This window comes from Thunnus maccoyii, chromosome 15 (genome assembly GCF_910596095.1).
Source record: "Thunnus maccoyii chromosome 15, fThuMac1.1, whole genome shotgun sequence".
Taxonomy (NCBI): domain Eukaryota; kingdom Metazoa; phylum Chordata; class Actinopteri; order Scombriformes; family Scombridae; genus Thunnus; species Thunnus maccoyii.
The window spans coordinates 2,616,647-2,632,836 of record NC_056547.1 but is presented as its reverse complement, the minus strand read 5'-3'; the positions used below and the strand labels follow the sequence as shown (position 1 = coordinate 2,632,836).

The window sequence follows — 16,190 nt, the reverse complement described above, 5'->3', positions numbered from 1 at the left end:
GTTTGCAGAAACGTAAACTGCCAACGTTTTATTCTGGTGACCAGGCTGGAAGGGGTGGGTGGGAATGGGAGGGATGGAGGGAGGGTCGGGCTGATATGACTTCTATGTTATTATATTTTTGTACATCGTTGCATTATTCAGCTAAAGGTTTGTTAAGTTCAAAACCAATAATAATAATGTTGAGTGTATTCGATAGATTTTAATGAGGAAAACTCCTAAATTTATCTACAAACTGTTTATTTATCTATGTGGTGATTTTGAGGACTTTCACACGAGTAGTTTCACATTGGAAAAAACAAGATACACAATATACAAAATGATGAGCTGAAAACAATTTTCTATAATAAGCCTCAAAATTATTAGATTACAGAATTCACATCAGTCTTTCTAACTGCTTGATGGAAATCAAATGAAGTTCTCTCCCTCAAATTGTCACTCCTTTATGTTATGGATGATGTAAATGTTGAGTTCTCCCAGCAGTGAGGAGGAAACAGCATGATATGTTGAGGACAGCTACAGTTCACTGACTCTGTGTGTTTGCATATCTGCCCTGCCTCTCTGCTCCCAGCCATTAAGAGGCCAGTGTTGATCAGTGGCTGTCCAGACCTTTCAGAGCCACTGACACGCCGCCGGCAGCACAATGATGATGTCACTGACTCTACTGCTGGCCACCCTGGGGCTCCTTGTTCAGGGTGAGACTCTCTTGTGAAAACTTTGCTTCAGGATGCAACCAGGTTCACCACAATGATGTTCTGCTGTGATGGAGAAACACTGAAACAAGCAGCATTTACCTTCTTCCATCTATTCTCCATGTTAAAGAAATGATACTCTTCTGTTTTCATGTTGATCATCTTTCTCTTGTCTCAATAACCCTTCTCCTCTTTTTCATGTTTTCCAGGTTCATCAGGACAAATCACTGTGACTCAGTCTCCTGGATCTCAGTCTGTTGTTCCAGGACAGACTGTCTCCATCAGATGTAAAACCAGTACAGGTGTTAGTAACGACCTCCAGTGGTACCTTCAGAAATCTGGAGAAGCTCCTAAACTCCTGATTTATAATGCTCAATCCCTTCAGCCTGGAGTTTCAGATCGTTTTAGTGGAAGTGGATACGGCACTGACTTCACTCTGACCATCAGTGGAGTTCAGGCTGAAGATTCAGGAGTTTATTACTGTCAGCAGGATTACAGCTTCCCGTTCACACAGTGATACAACGTCGTACAAAAACCTCCCTCAGCTGAAGAGGAACTGATCTGACTCAACAGCTGCACTCAAACAAAAACAACAGAGGTTTTAATAATTTCATTTTAACATAATCATTAACACACTAATTATTCTGTATTTAACATTTTTTTTATTTTAAATGCTTTCATTAATACAGAATATAAAACATTTGGCTGAACATCAAATCTAACCTCTGTTGAAGTATGATTTCAATTCTTTAATAAGTTTAATCTACTGACTACAACACATGAACACTAAAACTATTATTGTTTATTTATTTCATCTCTTACTATTTTTCATAGATACTCAAACGTACATTTTTTTAGAAATAAATTACAAAATGTTATCATGATAAAATCTACTATCATTTGTGTTGTAAATTACTAATCATGTCATGTGACATATATTTGTCATTTTGCGTGTTTTTATTCCAGCAGCAAGTATTTATAATATAAACCAAAAAACATTTAATTGATTATGGAATTAATTAATACTTGAATTCTTTCCCTTTTTCAACTCTTTCATTTGTCTTTGTGTTTCAGCTCTTCAACAGAAGCAGTTTGTAAAAATGTCCAGGGTTAAAATGTCAGATCACACTCATTTTATATCTCTTTATGCTGATGATATTTTGCTTTTTATTTCAGAATTAGAACATATTTCTGAGGGTTTTCTGAATTTGTTTAAAAGATTATGTATATGCTTTTAATACATTTGAAAAAAATAAAAATATTAGACTCTTTGCACTGACACACTTCAGTAACATAAGATGATTGGAGGATTTTTCATTAAAATTACTCAATTACTAATTATAACAGACAAATCTGAAGTGACTCCAGCAAAGCATTTTCTACAATTATTATGACTTTACTGTAAACTATGAAAACAAATTATGGATTTACTACCACCATGACTGTGTAGCATTAATCACATAATATCTAAGAGTGTTGTTTGAGTGTAAATACTTTCCTAATATACAGTATATGAATCAATACATTATGTGATCTTACATTTTCCTTCTGAAGTCTTCATAGAGCAGTTGAAACATTTATAACTCAGTTTTTATCAGGATTTAATATCATTACTGTTACCGTTAAGTGAAAATAATTAAGACACATTTATAATAATAAAGATGAAAACAAGTGATTTGATGAACAGATCTTTATTGTCTGGAAATACTGAAATTATATTGAAACATTACAACAAGCAAGTAAATATTGTTACTGAAACATGTGAAATAAAAGAGAGAGATAGTTGCAGACATCAGAGTGAGAGCAGTAGCAGAGTAAAAGCAGTAGCAGTGAGTCAGGTCAGGACTGGGAACACTGGTCTCTCCTCAGTGTCTCTGAGACTGGAGTCTGGGAGCCCTGGGTGGCCTCACAGGTCACAGAGACCACCTTCCTCCACTGGTCTGCAGGGAGCCTCAGGGTGCTGCTCCAGCTGTAGCGGCCGTCCTTCTGCAGCACCCCGGGGCTCCTGCTCTGCTCCAAGCTGCTGCTGCTGCTGCCGTCCACCTTCCAGGCCAGACTCCAGTCTGAGGGGAAGCCGTCGTTGGCCAGACACATGAGCGTGGCCTTCCCCTTCTGCAGCTCCTCGCTGGAGGGGGGCAGCACCGTCAGGGTGGGACGGACATCACCTAGGAGACACCAATCACATTAGAGGACAGGGACCACACAGCTTTCAATCGAACACCAGACACTTGGACACCTTTACTGTGTGAGAGTGGATTTTCCCCTTTAAGGAGTTTCTGTCAGATGTTTTTTCTGCTCCACCAGTCACTCACTCACACATTGTTTCACTTCCCTTTAAGAAACCTCTCATGCAGATCAGCACAGAAAGAGTCCTCATATGACTCTTTACTGCATTTTATTTAACACTATTTACTGAAAATAAAGATATAAAGTTTGTAAATATATCTTAGACATCCTTGATTTAATTTTAGAATTTATACCAACAAATTTACTGACAAAACTATCAAAAGAGCAACAGTTAATCAGATTCAGTGTTAAAGGACATTATGAGCAAAAACTAACAGACAGACGTAATATACACAACATGTTGAGACATATTAAAGAAACCAATATCTTGAAGAACAAAGAAATATTTCAAACTGAGGTTAAAAGACAATTTCTGTCATTTTAAATGATGAGAGATGTGCAGCATTTTTTTTTCATCACCCACACTGTTCAAAATAAATTTAACTCAACATTCACTCAAATTGGAGATTTAAAGATTAAAATTTAAAAACATGTTTAAAGTAGGATTGTTGTTCTTTAATCTTTCTGCTGTTCACATTTAACAAACTAACTGGAACATGTAAAGAAAAGTTCAGTAAAGCTGCTTTGAGTTCAACTTCAAGGTTAAAGAGGAGAAATGAACAATAAAATTGAGACTTTAAAGTGTTTTAGATCAGCTCAGTGGAAACTTATATCTACTACAAATGTTCGGACACAGTAATTATAAACTTAACTGATGATTCGATATTTAATATTTGAGCAGAAACTTACTTCCAACATCCAGTCTGGTTCCTCCACCAAAAGTCCACCACAGTGATACAAACTGACTGAGTCGTCGTACAAAAACCTCTCACTGTAGAGAGACACGGCTCTCTGACTTTGTCACATTAAACTAAAACTACAAGTCCTCAAATTTCAGCCTGAATCTAAAACATTACATGATTTCTACTGTGGACCAAACACTTAGAATATATTGATTCATCATTTAAACTTCAAAAACAAACAAAACTCTTATTTTTGTTGCTGGCGGACAACTGTTGGTCAAAAATTAGAAGTGAAGATGTAAAATCAGAAATTTCAATTTCTAGAGAAAACATATGTGCAAAAACCTAAATATCACTCAGGATTTAATAAAATACTTTAAAAGTTTAACTTACTTCCAACATCCAGTCTGGTTCCTCCACCGAACGTGTACCACAGTGATACAAACTGACTGAGTCGTCGTACAAAAACCTCTCACTGTAGAGAGACACGGCTCTCTGACTTTGAACACAACAAACTCTACAAAAACAGTCTCAGTCTGTGAAACACAGCTAGATGATATGAAAATATATAACAGTAGGCCAATAGTTTATATCCTTATTCTAAAATTAATCATTTTGTTTCATGTTTACTGTATTTTAAATTATGTCTTGAATTAAAACTGAGTGTTGTAGATGTAAAATGAATCAAAACAGACATTTCTGAAGACAATCTGTTCACAGAACACAAATGAAACACAGAAAATGATCACTGACACATAGTTAATCAATACTCTGGTAAATTGATTGATCCATTGATGAAACAGCATCATCAGAGTAATCCAAGTCCCTGTTGGAGTCAGTCAGAGCATTTCCATAGAGAGCCACTTTGCATCAGCAGCACCATGCTCCAGTGCTCTGGGAGAGTTTATAGTCCTGAGAGTTGAACACTGGATGACTGACAGCTGTCCTTCATCACAACAGAAGCCACAGAAATCCTCCTCATCAAAAACATGACTTTGATCTCCGTCCTCATCTGGACTCTCCTCTGCTGCTGCTTCACAGGTAAAGTCCAGAGAATCAAACTCCTCTCCTCTATGAACATCTGTCCCTCTGACATGAAGCCCACAAAACCATCAAAACCATCAAAACCATGACACTGCTTTATGTTTTTGTCTCTGTATCCTCAGAGTCCAGAGGCCAGGTCACAGTGACTCAGTCTGCAGCAGTGAGATCTGCTCTGGGAGGCTCCACAACCATCAGCTGTAAGACCAGTCAGGATGTTTTTGGTTCCACCACTTTAGCCTGGTACCAACAGAGAGATGGAGAAACTCCTAAACTTCTCATTTACGGTGCTACCACTCCAGAATCAGGGATTCCTGAACGTTTTTCAGGCAGTGGATCAGACTCTGACTTCACTCTGACCATCAGTGGAGTTCAGGCTGAAGATGCAGCAGTTTATTACTGTCAGAGTCTCCATCTTATCAACAGTCAGTGGGTGTTCACACAGTGAAAAAGCGTCGTACAAAAACCTCCCTCAGTCAGACTGAACAGAAACTGAACTGACTGTTGCAGCTGGAAGCTACTGCAGAGACTGATACAGTTCACTGAACACACACACACACACACACACACACACACACACACACACACACACACACACACACACACAGATGATTTATGATGTTCATAGTGTCTCTATCAGTTTTCCTCCTGAAGGTCAAACAGTCCACCTCCCACATCAACAACCTCTTACTGAATCAAACAAATATTTAATCATTCAAGATTCATCTTGACTCAAAAATGTAAAATCTATCAAACAGAGACATTCTGTTCTTTCATGCTGCCCCATCATCACCTCAGCTGTTGAATCCTCTTCATCACATTATGTTATGACACATCTCACACTCATCATCTTTCTCTGTATAAAAAAGTTGGATGAACTTCATAACTGACAAGATAGAATAATCATCTCATGATGTTCACTCATAAAAGTCAACTGTAAAAGCTTCCAAACTACCTCACGTCTTCTCTCATTTCAATCTAGTAAACTAAAGTACATAATAAACTTGGCAGAATTTGCTCCAGATACTCTTCATCTGTTAAAATTTAATGAAGTGCAAACTGCCCTGAGCTAGATTCTTTCATTCCCCTTGAAGATTTTTAAACTTCAATTATTTACAGTATGTGCAACGTAAAAATCTGATGTATCAGCTACAAATTAATTACAGTGTATTCAACCCAATACAAAAATCACTAAAAGAAAATAATGTGATTATAGTTCATTCATTTAAATATAATGTAGACATTTGAACAGTGAATTTTCCCAGCAGTGCATGTGAAGTCAGATCATATAATGACTACCTGCTAGGGTTGGGCCCAAATACAAATACGTTATTCAGCAAAGCACAAATATTGTTTTTTTTTGTTTTTTTTTTTACGAATATTTGTTCCATACAAATAATTTAAACAGTATTTGTTTTTGAGAAGAACAAAAAAACATGTCAAATACCAGCGTGCAGGTCGGTTACATCACTATCTCAGTGTCTCTCCTCTGCTCCGCTGTTACGTCTATCAGCAGGTCTCAACGAGGGGAGTCACATCCACCTGCTACATGACATGATACATTGATGTTATCATAGATGCTGAGCTTAACTTTCGCTGTCATATCAATAATGTCACAACATCAGATTTCTATCACCTCAAAAAATATCTCAAAAATCAGAGGCTTTCTGTCAAATTCAGACACTGAAAAACTAGTACATGCATTTGTCACAAGCAGACTTGACTATTGCAATACTATTTTTTCTAGACTCCCGAAAAACTGTTAAGCGCCTGCAGCTTATACAGAATGATGCTGCACGTATTTTAGACGAGACTAAGAAAAGTGCACATATCACACCTGTTCTTAATTCCTTGCACTGGCTTCCAGTAAATGCTAGAATTGATTTTAAAGTCCTCCTACTCATCTACAAGGCACTGAATGGCACTGCTCCAAATTATATTAAGGAATTGCTTGTGCCATATGAACCAACAAGAAGCCTCACATCATCAGCCAGTGGTCTCCTTGTTGTCCTCCATGTGAGTTCTCTAAAGCAGGAGAAGCTGCATTCAGCTATTATGCTCCATACAGATGGACTGACTTTCCAAGTGATATTAGAGATGCCCCAACACTTAGTTCCTTTAAAAGTAGACTTAAAACATTTCTGTTTACTGTTGTGCTTAACTAGGTTGAGCAACTCTCTGCTCCTGTTTTAACTGAATTATTATGCACTTTAATTACCTATGCGTCCATGTATACAATCATATGTTTGCTTGCTTTTATGTATGATGATATGTATGCTTGTATTTTATGTATTTATAATTGTATTGCTCTTGCCCTTGTGAAGCTCATTGTGTTGCTTTCTGTATGAAATTTGCTCTATAAGAAAATGTGACATGACTTGGAAGAGCAGATATTCAGTGAGAACACTGAACATGTGGAAGCAGCTGCAGACTGATCAAAGCTCTCGTGGTGTCTACAGTTTGTGAATCGCAGCTACATGAAGATTATTGTTTGAAAAGTTGCAGATAACTTACATTATGATCCTCTGAGCTCCAACAGATGAATGACAAACATTTGGTGGTGCAAATACAGACACTCAGACACAGAGGTATAAATCAGCATCAATACAGCATTACACCAGTCAATCCCACAATCTGCCTACAAGCTTCCTGTCTCTGCTCCTCCATCCCCATGCTGAAATACAGAACAATATAGTACAGAGCAGGACAGAGAGGACACATGTGAGGGACACCATGTAGAACAGACTCACTGTTTCTGTTAAAATGTTTTCCTTTCATCCTTTACTTTGACATGCTTTAAAAACTACCATAACTTAAGAGTAAAATGGTGACAAGAAATAATAAAATCCCTGTGAATATACCCAGAGACAAACTCAGTATCTGTAGATTCATTGAACACAGTAACATGTGACAGCAGTTTATTATTGTAATAATGTGTTTGTACACAGATGATTTGATGAAAGTTTCTTTATTGTTCATACATGCAAAAATGATCAGCATTACTGCAAGCATTAAAAAAGTATCACTTGAGAATGTGATGATTATGTTAATTAGTCAGAGCATTTCCATAGAGAGCCACTTTGCATCAGCAGCACCATGCTCCAGTGCTCTGGGAGAGTTTATAGTCCTGAGAGTTGAACACTGGATGACTGACAGCTGTCCTTCATCACAACAGAAGCCACAGAAATCCTCCTCATCAAAAACATGACTTTGACCTCCGTCCTCATCTGGACTCTCCTCTGCTTCACTCAGGGTGAGGAAAATCATTTGGAGTGTAGCTGAGTTTCAAGATCTCATGTCCAGTGTTTCTTCTCTCTCCTCAGGGTCTGTTGGACAAAATGTTGTCTTGACTCAGCCAGCAGCCAAATCACTGCAGCTTGGTCAAACTGTCTCTATTGACTGTAAAGCTAATAGAAAAGTTGATCACTACACTGGTTCACAATACCTTCTGTCCTGGTACCATCAGAAAACCGGAGAAACTCCTAAACTTCTGATCTACTTCACATCAGAGAGAGTTACAGGAATCTCCTCCAGATTCAGTGGAAGTGGAGCAGGGAATGGAGTTGACTTCACTCTGACCATCAGTGGAGTTCAGGTTGAAGATTCAGGAGTTTATTACTGTCAGAGTCGTCACTATATCAACAGTCAGTATGTGTTCACACAGTGAAAAAGCGTCGTACAAAAACCTCCCTCAGTCAAACTGAACAGAAACTGAACTGACTGCTGCAGCTGGAAGCTACTGCAGAGACTGATACAGTTCACTGAACACACACACACACACACACACACACACACACACACACACACACACACACACACACCAGTAGTTCTTTAACAAGTATATACAGATCGTTCACTATCTTTCATCATAAATGTAAATATATATCAACACAAATATAATTACAAATGTTTATTAGACATGGAGGACTTGTTTCTCTTCTCCTCTTTAGATTTTTTTGGACTCCTGGTTTCTTCCGTTAGGAAATGTATCAGCATCTCCAACACATTCTCACTCCCAACTCGTCACATATGGAAGCTTGGTCAGGACCTCCTAGCGTCACTTTTTAACGCACTGGGTACCCCTTTAGTGTCATTTTTCAACGTGCAGTATCACAGCAGTCACTGTTAAAAAATAATTATATTTTATGGTGTGACAACATGGTGGTTAAGGTCTGGTGAGGTTTAGGCACAAAAACCCACTTGGTTAGGGTTAGGGAAAGGTCATGATTTGAGTTAAAATAAAAAAAAAATAAAACCGGCAAGGAACCGTGCTCTGTGATGATTTCCAACTTTCTGCCAACAACGTTACAACCCCTCCACCTCCTAATAAGAAAGTCAGCTCATATAGATGTCATGTGAAGTACGTCACTTCAGAAATGTTGATATGAAACGTATTGTTGAAATGTTAATATGCTCCATATTCCAGGTGTTGAAATGTAGATATTCAACGTATCTGTGGTTTGCACAAACATACAATGCCAACGTTTTATTCTGGCAACCAAGCTGAAATTTGTCACCTTATACAGACGTCATCTGTCTCATGGCGTCTATTTCAGACGTTGTGGGAGTTCAACAGAAGTCTGTCGGACTACCCTGCACGTTGAAAAATGACACTAAAGGGGTACTCAGTGCGTTAAAATGTGACAGTACAGGGTCGTGACCAAGCTTCAATATGTGACGAGTTGTGAGTGAGAACGGGCTGGCATCTCAGGCATCATTTCATTCACACCATTAAAAAGATCAGCTTGTATGCTGATGACATCCGACCAAACATCACAAAATCCTAATTTTTCCTTCTTTCAGTTACTAATCAGATCAGAAGTTATAAGAAGTGTTCTAACTATTCTCACTACTATTTTTAAATTTGCATTAGATCTTTTGTTTCTTGTTTTATTTTACACAAACATAAAACACATATTCAATATTCACACACAAACAAAAACAACAGACATACCACATATATACATATATATACACATATACAAACATACATATATGTACATACATGTCAAGCACTATATGTGATTGTGGTTCAAAAACATTCACTCATACAGCAATTTAAATTAAACACATCATTTTATAGAAGGAACTAAATAAAAAAGAGATAATGTTAATTTATGATAACATAGAATAATTATAGTTCTGTATCCCAAGTTTTTGATATTGTCAAGATCTCCCATTTATTTATGTCTGAGCTTTTTGCTCTGCCTTTAATAATAATATATTATTATTTAATAATGGTCTTTTCCTGCAAATATTAAAGATTTAAATGTAATATGAAGGAACTCAAAACCAGCTTTTTTAGGAGAATCAAATATATAAAGTTTGCCAAGCAGCACAATAATATTCAATAACATGTTTTTATAATCTTGATAACCCCAAATAATATTGAGAGGGGATAAAGGTAAAAGGATTGCTTGTTCAGATAACCAATTTGCTACCTGCTGCCAAAAGGATGAAACCACTGGACAATACCAAAATAAACACATAATATCCTCCTCCTCATCACCACAAAATCTACAGATATTATCCACAGTCATTCTCCATATCTTAAGCATTTTTCTTGTTGGTAACATCTTATATTCTTTTTAACTGAAAGGCCCATAAATAAGTAGAGCAAGATGATGAGTAAATACATCTAAAAATGTTTAACCAAGGAAGAGGAGTATCAAACACATCATTCAAATATGTTTGAAAATAATATGGATGAGAAGTTATATTCTCAAAGGACATAAAGAAATGATACATATCTTAAATAAATGTGTATTCAGTAGAATACACATTCAAGAAATCAAACACATTTAATGAAGAAACACCTCCATATATCTGTAAAACTCTGGATTTGAGGCCTTTCACATCACTAGTTGCACATTCTGCACTTGAGAAAGACAAAATATCAACCATGTTAAAAAAAACTGAAAACAATTCTGTGAAATTAGCCTCAAAATTCTTCCTTTACACATTTCACATCAGTCTTTCTAACTGCTTAATGAAATTCTCTCCCTCAGATTGTCACTCCTTTATGTTATGGATGATGTAAATGTTGAGTTCTCCCAGCAGTGAGGAGGAAACAGCATGATATGTTGAGGACAGCTACAGTTGACTGACTCTGTGTGTTTGCATATCTGTCCTGCCTCTCTGCTCCCAGCCGTTAAGAGGCCAGTGTTGATCAGTGGCTGTCCAGACCTTTCAGAGCCACTGACACACCGGCAGCACAATGATGATGTCACTGACTCTACTGCTGGCCACCCTGGGGCTCCTTGTTCAGGGTGAGACTCTCTTGTGAAAACTTTGCTGCAGGATGCAACCAGGTTCACCACAATGATGTTCTGCTGTGATGGAGAAACACTGAAACAAGCAGCATTTACCTTCTTCCATCTATTCTCCATGTTAAAGAAATGATACTCTTCTGTTTTCATGTTGATCATCTTTCTCCAAGCTGGATTTGTCTCAACCCTTCTCCTCTTTTTCATGTTTTCCAGGTTCATCAGGAGAAATCATCCTGACTCAGTCTCCTGGATCTCAGTCTGTTGTTCCAGGACAGAGTGTCTCCATCAGATGTAAAACCAGTTCAAGTGTTAGTAGCTACATTCACTGGTACCTTCAGAAACCTGGAGAAGCTCCTAAACTCCTGATTTATTATGCTACAACTCTTCAGCCTGGAGTTTCAGATCGTTTTAGTGGAAGTGGATCTGGGACTGACTTCACTCTGACCATCAGTGGAGTTCAGGCTGAAGATTCAGGAATTTATTACTGTCAGCAGGGTGGTTACAGCTTCCCGTTCACACAGTGATACAACGTCGTACAAAAACCTCCCTCAGCTGAAGAGGAACTGATCTGACTCAACAGCTGCACTCAAACAAAAACAACAGAGGTTTTAATCTTTTAATTTGAACATTTTAACACTTTTAAACATTTTGTATTTAACAAAAAAAAAAGATTTATTTTAAATACTTTCATTAATACAGAATATAAAACATTTGGCTGAACATCAAATCTAACCTCTGTTGAAGTATGATTTCAATTCTTTAATACGTTTAATCTACTGACTACAACACATGAACACCAAAACTATTATTGGTTATTTATTTCATCTCTTACTATTTTTCATAGATACTCAAACGTACATTTTTTTAGAAATAAATTACAAAATGTTATCATTATATATATATATATATATGTATATATATATATATATATATATATATATATATATATAATATAAACCAAAAAACATTTAATTGATTACATAATTAATTAAAACTTGAATTCTTTCCCTTTTTCATCTCTTTCATTTGTCTTTGTGTTTCAACTCTTCAGCAGAAGCAGTTTGTAAAAATGTCCAGGGTTAAAATGTCAGATCACACTCATTTTATATCTCTTTATGCTGATGATATTTTGCTTTTTATTTCAGAATTAGAACATATTTCTGAGGGTTTTGTGAATTTGTTTAAAAGATTATGTATATGCTTTTAATACATCTGAAAAAATAAAAATATCAGACTCTTTGCACTGACACACTTCAGTAACATAAGATGATTGGAGGATCTTTCATTAAAATTACTCAATTACTAATTATTACAGACAAATCTGAAGTGACTCCAGCAAAGCATTTTCTACAATTATTATGACTTTACTGTAAACTATGAAAACAAATTATGGACTTACTACCACCGTGACTGTGTAGCATTAATCACATAATATCTAAGAGTGTTGTTTGAGTATAAATACTTTCCTAATATACAGTATATGAATCAATACATTATGTGATCTCACATTTTCCTTCTGAAGTCTTCATAGAGCAGTTGAAACATTTATAACTCAGTTTTTATCAGGATTTAATATCATTACTGTTACCATTAAGAGAAAATAATTAAGACACTTTTATAATAATAAAGATGAAAACAAGTGATTTGATGAACAGATCTTTATTGTCTGGAAATACTGAAATTATATTGAAACATTACAACAAGCAAGTAAATATTGTTACTGAAACATGTGAAATAAAAGAGAGAGATAGTTGCAGAGATCAGAGTGAGAGCAGTAGCAGAGTAAAAGCAGTAGCAGTGAGTCAGGTCAGGACTGGGAACACTGGTCTCTCCTCAGTGTCTCTGAGACTGGAGTCTGGGAGCCCTGGGTGGCCTCACAGGTCACAGAGCCCACCTTCCTCCACTGGTCTGCAGGGAGCCTCAGGGTGCTGCTCCAGCTGTAGCGGCCGTCCTTCTGCAGCACCCCGGGGCTCCTGCTCTGCTCCAAGCTGCTGCTGCTGCTGCCGTCCACCTTCCAGGCCAGACTCCAGTCTGAGGGGAAGCCATCATTGGCCAGACACATGAGCGTGGCCTTCCCCTGCTGCAGCTCCTCGCTGGAGGGGGGCAGCACTGTCAGGGTGGGGGTGACTCGACCCACTGGAGGAGACAGAGAGACAACATGAAGAAAGTTCATGCAAAGAGAAAATAAACTCCACCCTGTTGGTTGCAGCAGAGGAGGCTGCTGGTTCTGTTGGTCTTCCTCAGACTGGATAAAACTGGTCTTCAGTGTTTCACTTCCCTCTCTGAGCTCAGTAACCATGGCAACAGACAGGCATCACTGATGAACCATGGCAACAGACAGGTTTCAGTACTAAAGATAAAAGGTTCCAAGCAAACAACTCTTCAACTACTTTAATTTACTCAAAAACTTAAACATCAGTGTTAAAGAAGTAAATATTATGCATTACAGAAAAGCAGAAATACTTTTATTTGAGCATCCATATTTTTAAATTGAAGCCAAAACATTAAAGAGACAGTTTGTGTTTAATCTCCTCATTTACACAGGCATCACTACTGAACTATGAAAACAGACAGACTTCACTAATGACAAATATTTTAAGCACTAAAATACTTTTTCCAACTTACAAAATTAATCAACATGAGGTTAAATCAGCTACAGTGATATTATGGTATTCACTGGTTATAATGAGGATGTGACATGTCATGAAATTCATTGTTCTGAGAGGAAGATTGAGATAAAAACACATGAAATGTTTCCAGATAAAACACTCACTAAATAAATGTCTGGTAGATTTCTTCAGATGAAATTATATAATCACTACGTTAAATTAATCAAGGATATTTTCTGTCATTCAGACTCTGAAAACGGAATTATATTGTCTTCAAATAAGCAGCTGTACATTTTAATAATTAATCAATACTTTGGTAAATTGATTGATCCATTGATTAAGCAGCATCATCAGAGTAATCCAAGTCCCTGTTGGAGTCAGTCAGAGCATTTCCATAGAGAGCCACTTTGCATCAGCAGCACCATGCTCCAGTGCTCTGGGAGAGTTTATAGTCCTGAGAGTTGAACACTGGATGACTGACAGCTGTCCTTCATCACAACAGAAGCCACAGAAATCCTCCTCATCAAAAACATGACTTTGATCTCCGTCCTCATCTGGACTCTCCTCTGCTTCACTCAGGGTGAGGAAAATCATTTTTCTGTCACGTGAAAATCATTTGGAGTGTAGCTGAGTTTCACCATCTCATGTCCAGTGTTTCTTCTCTCTCCTCAGGGTCTGTTGGACAAAATGTTGTCTTGACTCAGCCAGCAGCCAAATCACTGCAGATTGGTCAAACTGTCTCTATTGACTGTAAGGCTAATAGAAAAGTTGCTCTCTACACTGGTTCACAATACTATCTGTCCTGGTACCATCAGAAAACTGGAGAAGCTCCTAAACTTCTGATCTACCTAACATCAGACAGATTTACAGGAATCTCCTCCAGATTCAGTGGAAGTGGAGCAGGGAATGGAGTTGACTTCACTCTGACCATCAGTGGAGTTCAGGCTGAAGATTCAGGAGTTTATTACTGTCAGAGTTATCACTATATCAACAGTCAGTGGGTGTTCACACAGTGAAAAAGCGTCGTACAAAAACCTCCCTCAGTCAGACTGAACAGAAACTGAACTGACTGCTGCAGCTGGAAGCTACTGCAGAGACTGATACAGTTCACTGAACACACACACACACACACACACACACACACACACACACACACACACACACACACAAATTTTAGATTAAACCATTAGACAATTAATTTATACGTTTGTGGTAACGAATATGAATCTATCTCAGATAATAATCACAGTATTTTTCATGATTGGTCTCACAGTGGTACAAACACAGTAACAACTTTGTACTGATGACCTGATAGAAACTGAAGGAAACAAATTAGTTACATTGAAGTAAATGAAAAAAGAGGCAAAACAGGTACTTTGTTCCTTTATTAAAACATATGAAATGTGATATGAAGTTATACATTGAGAACATCAGATTCCTTAAAGCTTGAAATAATCTTCTGTATCAAGGTGTCTCCACAGCTCAGCAGGTGATTGACAGTTCTGTGTAGACTCTACCTGTTACCTGTTCTAGCTGTGTTTACTTTCTCTCATATTCACTTTGTTATACAGAGCAGTAACAACGTTGCTGAAGAGAAAGTTTGGACTGGCAGTAGTGGATCTGTTAGATGAGGATAATATAATTGTTGCAGCATGAATGAAAAGAAAAAAGATCCACTGGAAGAGCAGATATTCAGTGAGAACAGCTCTCGTGGTGTCTACAGTTTGTGAATCGCAGCTACATGAAGATTATTGTTTGAAAAGTTGCAGATAACTTACATTATGATCCTCTGAGCTCCAACAGATGAAGCACAAACATCTGCTGGTGTAAATATAGACGATCAGACAGAGAGGTGTAAAACAACCTTTTTTATTCAGCAGCACATCAGTACAGCATTACACCAGTCAATCCCACAATCTGTCTACAAGCTTCCTGTCATCGTCCTTCCTACATCCTTTGGAATCCACATTTCAATAAACTGAGATAAAATAGTTACAACTCCAGTATTTCCCTGATGTCAAAGATATCACAGATCAATATGAATGTTGGAATCATTTTTCCTGTTGTCTGACTTGATAGATGTCTTCATGTCTGTCCTAGAATCAGTTTCTTATTTGCTTCACCAGCTCCATCCCACATTCAGACTGGCTCTCTTAAAAGTGTATTCAGGAGTAAGAGGGCTTATATCCTGTACTTACTCAGGAATTTATCAAATCATAGGGTGGGAATTGTTAGGAGTGAAACGCAAATGGGAAGAAGACCTTGAGTGTAATTTTGAAGTAGCGGAATGGGAATCACTGTGTATTGGTAGTCAGTATTTCTCTTTTAACAGTAGACATAAAATTATACAATACAGTCTCATTCATAGAATATACTACACACCTGACAGGTTGCACAGAATAAAACCTCAGTATTCTGAGTTCTGCCCAAGACGTAAAACTGGAACAGGAACACTGATACATATGTTCTGGTCCTGCCCATGTCTAAATACATCCTGGATCTCTATAGTTAATGAGCTAAGTGACATCATAGGAGCAACCATCCCCACAGAAC

At 37.4% G+C, this 16,190-nt stretch overlaps 6 gene segments (V, D, J or C); 4 read left to right on the top strand and 2 right to left on the bottom strand.

Annotated features, from left to right (window-relative positions):
- Positions 1-2,528: 2,528 nt before the first annotated feature.
- Positions 2,529-4,415, bottom strand: LOC121913414. The segment is given in 3 exon segments: positions 2,529-2,854; positions 4,112-4,163; positions 4,410-4,415. Coding segments are annotated over 3 exon segments (384 nt in total).
- A 292-nt stretch (positions 4,416-4,707) lies between these two features.
- LOC121913412 lies at positions 4,708-5,207 on the top strand. The segment is given in 2 exon segments: positions 4,708-4,759; positions 4,885-5,207. Coding segments are annotated over 2 exon segments (375 nt in total).
- Positions 5,208-7,963: 2,756 nt separating this feature from the next.
- LOC121913556 lies at positions 7,964-8,414 on the top strand (the record flags this gene model as incomplete). The annotated part of the segment is given in 2 exon segments: positions 7,964-8,012; positions 8,083-8,414. Coding segments are annotated over 2 exon segments (381 nt in total), but the record flags the coding sequence as incomplete, so codon positions are not given.
- Positions 8,415-10,976: 2,562 nt separating this feature from the next.
- Positions 10,977-11,552, top strand: LOC121912616. The segment is given in 2 exon segments: positions 10,977-11,028; positions 11,242-11,552. Coding segments are annotated over 2 exon segments (363 nt in total).
- A 1,295-nt stretch (positions 11,553-12,847) lies between these two features.
- Positions 12,848-13,432, bottom strand: LOC121912614 (the record flags this gene model as incomplete). The annotated part of the segment is given in 1 exon segment: positions 12,848-13,432. A coding segment is annotated over 1 exon segment (480 nt), but the record flags the coding sequence as incomplete, so codon positions are not given.
- Positions 13,433-14,168: 736 nt separating this feature from the next.
- On the top strand, positions 14,169-14,641 carry LOC121912615 (the record flags this gene model as incomplete). The annotated part of the segment is given in 2 exon segments: positions 14,169-14,217; positions 14,310-14,641. Coding segments are annotated over 2 exon segments (381 nt in total), but the record flags the coding sequence as incomplete, so codon positions are not given.
- Between the last annotated feature and the right edge of the window lie 1,549 nt (positions 14,642-16,190).